This window comes from Pyxicephalus adspersus, chromosome 1 (genome assembly GCF_032062135.1).
Source record: "Pyxicephalus adspersus chromosome 1, UCB_Pads_2.0, whole genome shotgun sequence".
Lineage (NCBI taxonomy): Eukaryota > Metazoa > Chordata > Amphibia > Anura > Pyxicephalidae > Pyxicephalus > Pyxicephalus adspersus.
In genome coordinates this window covers 32,696,128-32,703,132 of record NC_092858.1, presented here as the reverse complement: position 1 = coordinate 32,703,132, position 7,005 = coordinate 32,696,128, and the positions used below count along the sequence as shown (strand labels likewise).

At 39.2% G+C, this 7,005-nt stretch overlaps 1 protein-coding gene across 1 annotated transcript in view; it reads left to right on the top strand.

Moving 5' to 3' along the window:
• The first annotated feature begins 6,439 nt into the window (after positions 1-6,439).
• Positions 6,440-7,005, top strand: part of LOC140326720 (keratin, type II cytoskeletal 8-like) — a 10,536-nt gene continuing 9,970 nt past the window's right edge. The window contains exon 1 of the mRNA XM_072405573.1: positions 6,440-6,863. Within this exon, the coding sequence (XP_072261674.1) occupies positions 6,507-6,863 (357 nt within the window). The 5' untranslated portion in view covers positions 6,440-6,506. The remainder of the gene's footprint in view (positions 6,864-7,005) is intronic.

The window sequence follows — 7,005 nt, the reverse complement described above, 5'->3', positions numbered from 1 at the left end:
TGAAATATTTGATAAACTTGAACTTAATTTCGGTTGGTTTGTTTAAAGTTTATGCCAGGTTGGTCAGATGTATTGTATGTTCATATGTATGGGTACATATATTACTTCTCACCAGCTCCTAGCGAAGAACATATTTGTTTTGGTAAGCATAGCATGTATAAGCTCTAGATCTCTACCTTTAATAAGTTGAATCAGTGTTTTGACGTTTCTGGGAATTCAAGTGCTTTTTTTTAATATAATCTAAGCTGTCACATGAAAAATGTGAAAAATGTCTTCATTATATATTATGGTTGTAAAGTCTACAATATGTCTCCAAGTGAGAATATTCAGTTTTAACTTATTTCCATGTTGGGATTTGGGAACCATACAAGGATGTGTCAACATGACAGTTCATAGGTAGCTGTAGCCTATTTAATGTACAGCGCTGCGTAATATGTTGACCCTATATCAATAGTGGTTTTTTTTAATAATACCACATTTTCATTATTAATTAATATTAACAATAGACAGTTATATTTGAATCTATCCAGTAGGGTAAACAGGATACTTTAGAAGCCTGTACGCTTAGTAAAAAAAAGTTAGATATTAATTCATTACAAATGGTAATGTTATGAGAAGAGGCAGTGGGGTTGGGTGGTATTGGTGATGTGGTTCCCGGTCATTATCTTGTGTCCTAGATATTTGAGGAATGTTTTAGATATTCTAGAGTCTCTTGTATGCTCTAAATACTTGAACTCCCTGTCAACCACAGAGTACTGTAATTTCTACAGACCTCTCCCAGTGCAGATTATTAGAATGTCTTGCATGAGCACACCAGGAGATATCAGGAATGAAGGCCGGTTTGTTGGAACTGGGGTTGCTAAGCCAACCTTGCTTGTTTGATTCGACTGGATGATGAATTTTATGTGTAAATGAGCTGACACTCTCCACCTTTCTGCTTAGTAACTGAGACTGATATACATAAACAATGTATTTCATGGTTCTCTATCAATGTAGAAACTTAAATTTTGTATGGACCAAAATTTAATGGTCAGGACACAGATAACTGACTTCTTATTTCTTTTAGGTGATACCGGGATATACTCCTTCCTCCTACCATGACCTGCATATATCCATTCATCCTGCCTTGACCATTAATAGAAGGTTGTACACTCTGGCTAGAAGTTTCTTATAGCAAACTAAGCTGAAGGAAGAAGTTCTGAAGGTTTTTTTTTTGTAGAGTTCTGATGAGAGAACTTTAAACTGCTAGCATTTAACCCAATAAAAAAGAATTATACTTAGAAGCCAGGAGGGTGATTTTAGTTACATCTAAATGCCAAATATATTTTTGCAATACATGCATGGATACTAACTACCAAAAGAAACATTATGTTGTTTAACCAGTCGTGTGTTCCAAGAACCCTGTCAGCTTAGTTCTTGATCTCACTTTTACCTACTTTACTTCGAAGTCAAGGTTTTACCAATGGCTAGAAAAAGAACACGAATCTTCACACTTGTGGGCTTAACATTTTCCAGAAGAAACTTCATTGAAATGGTTGTATGAGAGAAGAGGAAGTCTGCAGGAGCAAGCAATGAAGAAAGAAAACTGCTTTTAAATGGTACCCAAGGGAAAAATGACCATCTAACCCATGTAGCGTGTTTTTAATCTTCTGTGCAGTTCAGCTTTAGGTGAACTTTTCTATAATTAAATGTAAATACATGCATAAGAAGCAAAACAACCATTGTAAAGATCAGAAAAAGCACTCTGATGTTTACTTACCTTTTCTTTATAATTAACAAATTTTAGATTGGGAAAACAGGAAAACGTTTTGCATCCATATTTTTAATTACAATCACAAATTCTTACCGTAAAGAATAACTGGTTTCAGGGAAAATATAGCATACAAATTAAAAGTATGCCTTAGTTAACAATGTACAACTCACAGCAATCATCTGGTGGGCGCCTATGTACTTTATCACTACTTTACCTTTATAGTTGTGTTATATATACATATTATTGGTTGCAAAAAACTCATAATTCTACAGAACTGTAATACATACAGAGGTGTAAAGATGATCGAGATAAGAATTTTGTTCCAAAGAAGGACAGCTAAGATATGAATATGCACTGATGAAAACTTACAGTAGTCTTGCATGCTTTCTCAGGGGAATTTGTTAAGTTTGCTCAAATCTTAACTGGGAATGTTTCCAGCTAGGACTAAAAGAAAAGTGGCTATGTCTGCCAGATCCCAGCGTCCCACTGTTCATTGCAAAACAAGGCAACTGTTTCCCAAGATAATTAGGGAACTTCTTATTTTTTTATCTGTGGGGATGGAGTCTTGACCTCTGCGTTCCAGCAGCCACTCCTCTCTTTTTCCACCCTTTGAGACTTTTTCATGAACACACTTTAATAGAGAGATTAAAAGGTGACATCAGTTTCCTAACTAAAATGTATTAAGTTTTCATTCTTTTCGAATAATTACACTCTTTACCAGACTAGTGAAGCAGATGAGTAGTGAAGGTATGCACTAAGCTTCAGCAACCTAGGACAAGAGGTCCATTAACACAAATGCCACCGCTTTCATCCCTCCATGTACAAATTCTTATGAGTCATAAGTGGATTGGTCTCTAGACTTATTTGGAAAAAAAAGTCTACATTGAGGGAAAACAATAAAAAGATACAGAACTGATGTAGCCAGTCACACCACTAGGGCACAATGATACTTCCATCCTGCATTGGTATACAGGAAAGATTAATCTATTTGGCCTCTAGATAATTTATAGATTTAGTCCTTCAGACATTTGAATAAATAAAGGCTGATTTGGTAATCTGAAGAAGTAGCAATCATTAGAAGACAGCAGCATCCAATTGTCCAATTCATTGTATTACATACAAACCTAATATGCCATGTGTGTAAAGTTGTACCTGTGTTCAACCTGTGAGTGAAGAATAGAAACAAAAGCAAAAATATTTTTGTTGGTATTCTAATATGTTCACACTCCATTAAATGCACATCTGACATAATTTTCCCTCTTATCAAGGCATGACCTCTAGTCCTTCTCTCTCTTCTCTTTATATATGATATACCTGGTTCTTCCCCTACTCTGTGCATGACCTGACCAGTGATTCTCTTCTTCTTTATATATGACATACCCAGTTCTATCCTGTTCTCTGTGTATCCCATCTGGTTATTCTTTCTTCTTTATATATGACTTCTTCTCCATGTGTGACCCGTAATAAATGTCATAGGAAACATTAGTGGGTTCTAGTATTACATACGACAACTCCAGTGCATATGGCCAACCCAATTTCCAATGGCCCTTGGCCAACCCAATGTTTTCCATTTTTTTTTCCAAGTCTGAAGCAAAGATCTCATTCCTTGTGCATTATTGTGTTACAAAAACTAACAAGTTATTGGCATTGGTCACATGATTTCTACCAATGGGAGCCCCGATTCCATATCTCTAACAAAGTCTGTTACCATGTATTCTGCCATGTTGCAGCACTATTACAATACAGTAACTGCCAATCATTGGGAGCTCAGCTTTCCTACTTACTGTATTTACATTTTGCAATAGTTATTGTATTCTGTGAGTATATACTACTAGAAAAACTACTACAATCCACAGAGAATAAATAATTAGAAAGGGAGGAGGGTGTAAGAAAAAAAAAAAATGAGAATAATCAGAGGGAAGGCACATTTCTTCCCTTGTGGATACGAGGCATAGTAAACAGGTGCTGCACTGCCGGTGTAACAGGTGTAGTCCCTGCTGCAGGGCAGGTTTGTGATACGTGTGCCGGTCACACCCTTTACCACCCTTCAAACCTACACCTTCCGCACTTGCCTCAGCATACAATATTTTACTGATAAACTGCTCTCTATAGGCACTTTGCCTAAAACAACACATTCTTCTACCTTATTAAGCTGACAGCTGTTTCTTTCAGTGCAAGAGAACTTGAAGCCACTTCACAGAATTTAAAACTGTTTTTTTATTATTACACTACAGCAGAACTTCACCTCATTTACTAAACTAAGTTACTTATTCCTTGCAGATTGTAAATTCATTTGAATTGTCTAAACTCCTTTGGTAAATAAACCCAATTGACTCAAGACACCCATACAATGTGCAGCTAAGAATACAATTAGGACATGGGTGTGACTTGCCATAATAAATGACAATCAGTGTACAGGCAGTGAAATGCTAATGCACGTTACCAATGATAGCCAGCATGCTGATAATATATATATATATGTTTTATAAACTTTAAAAACTGAAACAGAACATACTGGGAAAAATTCGCCCAGTGTGCCAGGGTTCTACTGTAAACCTACCATATGTTTTGAATTGGCAGTTGTAATTGATACCTGATAATTTCTAGGTATAAAACGTATTCAGAATCTTTTAAATGAAACCCACACTGAAAGAAATAAGTAAGACAAATTCTTATCCAGGCAATATATTCTGGGGTCTTTTACTCTATCCACAATCATGGTCATTGCCGAACTTGACTGGCTGGACTGGCTTTTAGTCTTGTGACCATCCATACGGCACAAATTCAACATCTGAGTGGGCAGAATAAAGAACATTTTGGCCTGATTGCTACCATTACCCTCTTGGAAAAGCCAAGCTCGCTTCGCTTTGCATTTCCCATTCACTTAAATTGCCCATAAACATTGGATGATATTCTAGGGTTTTTTGGCCAAAAGCAGGATTCTAATTGAGCCCCCAATATAAGGCCCATTTCCATGAATATTAATTAAACATTTGGTAAATCTTGTCTTATCATTATTATAACTATTTATAAGATTGTTCTAAAAGTATTTACAGCAATCTACCCTTACCTTCAACATAAGCTTAAACAGTTCCCTGTATATGGAAGTGGTTGGCAAAGATCCCGAAAGGAGTGCTAGCGTAGTCACACGTCTGGGGGGCCTTCTACTACGGTATCTAGATAAGGAGTTTCCCAACCAGGAATCTGTGGAACCCTAATGTTCTTCCAGAGGATGCTAAAGGTTCCTTAGGCAATTTGTACCTTTCAGGTCAGTTACCATTGACACCAATGAATGTGTTGGGTATTTGTCATTCTACCTACTGGTCAGCAAAGTATTGGGTATTATTTCCCCTGACCACCACACTAAAATAATGAGTGACCGATATTGTCAGAATGGCATTTGTACCCAAAGACCTGAAATGTTTTTCAGGGGTTACCTCAAGTTGAAAAAGTTGAGAAAGGCTGGTTTATTTGCCAGGTATAGTGTTAGGTATTTGTATTTATGTACCTACTGGTGGATGGTGGTTATTTGCTCCCTGCATATCCAGTAAATTATGCTTGAATCATCCATTCTCATCTATCCCAGAACTAACGGTTCCTAGAAATGTGGCTGACTGATCTCCAATTAGATGATGGGTTCTGGTGCCAACATCTCTGGGTAGAGCCGGTCCTGTGACTCTGCAACCAGCCTGGTTGCAATTTGTTAAAGTCCAACTGACCCCCCCCAATAACCCCTGAGACCAGAAATTCTTTTAGGGGCCATCAGGAGTAAAAAGGTTGAGAGTCCACTATATATGGTTGCTTTTACATTCTCTGACATAGGGATGAATGACACATTTCCATCCAGAATTTCAGCAAAGCAATTGTTCAAAAATAATTAGTTGAACCACCAATTTAATTTATCACTGTTTATGTGATACTAGCATAATAAAATGACCCTATTTAATGTACAGCGCTGCTTATATGTTGGCGCTATATAAATAATTTATTAATAATAACAATAATAATAATGGACGGAATGATCTGAAGGATGGGGAAGTTATAGAGCAATATAAAAATGTTTGGCAGCTAAATAGTACAATGATTTATAGCGATATAAAAGACGGGCATCTAGGATGGGGCAGAGGGTTCCTGAATAGTCCCTACAAAAGATGGATGGTTGGCAGCTGGTCCCTGTGTGTGTTTGTTGTTGGTCCTTTCCAGTTGTCCTGCATAAGTTGCTGCATTACAAAGAATATGTGTGTACAAGTTAAAAAGATATAAATACATATAAAAATATATTCTTTAATATTTTATTATTTACAGAATAACCAGCATGCCATTGCAGAATTCACATCTGAACTATCGTATGCTATTTTTATCTAAGATCTAATTAAACCCCTGACAGATATATGTAAAAATCCACAGGGTGAGGTTTAGTAAGAGTTTCCAGAAGCTGAGTTGCCCCTCCTGTGCAGATAGCTGGGCAGACAGGGCATTCCCCTTTATCCTGGGCACAGTGCCCCCCTTATTAACCCCCAGCGTGCCAGCTCCTCCTAGCAGTGACCGCAGGTGCCCCCTCTGGTGTCTATGGGCTCTGGCAGGTGGCTGGCTCCGCCCTCCGCGCACAGTCAGCCACTCAGGTGAGAACAGTGTGTGGCCCCTCCCTGTGTCGGGCTGTATTATATATAAGGGCAGAGTGTGGCAGCGGCTGTACTGTGTCCTGTGAACTTCTCTCTGGTCTGTACAGCGCAGCATTCAGTCCGCAGCCACCATGTCCATTAAAATGAGCAAAGTCACCTACCGCACCTCCAGCAGCGCCGTGCCCCGCTCCGCCGGCTTCAGCAGCTTCTCCTACAGCGGAGCCCCAGCCGGGGCAAGAGCCAGCACGGCCTCCTTCAGCCTGGGCTCCAGCTATGGAGGGGGCTCCAGGTTCGGCAGCGGCTACAGGACGGCTTATGGAGGAGCGGGACAAGGTGTGGGCTCTGCTGGTATCACCTCTGTCAGCGTCAACCAGAGCCTGCTGGCACCGCTCAATCTGGAGATCGACCCCACCATCCAGCAAGTGAGGACCCAGGAGAAGGAGCAGATCAAGACCCTCAACAACAAGTTCGCTACTTTCATTGACAAGGTGAGTGGATGGCACAAGACCATTATCAACACCTATTACCTGGAACAGGACCCCCTTATTATTAGCACCCTATACCTGGCACAGGACCCCCTTATTTATGGCACTCCATACCTGGCACAGGACCCCCTTATTTATGGCACCC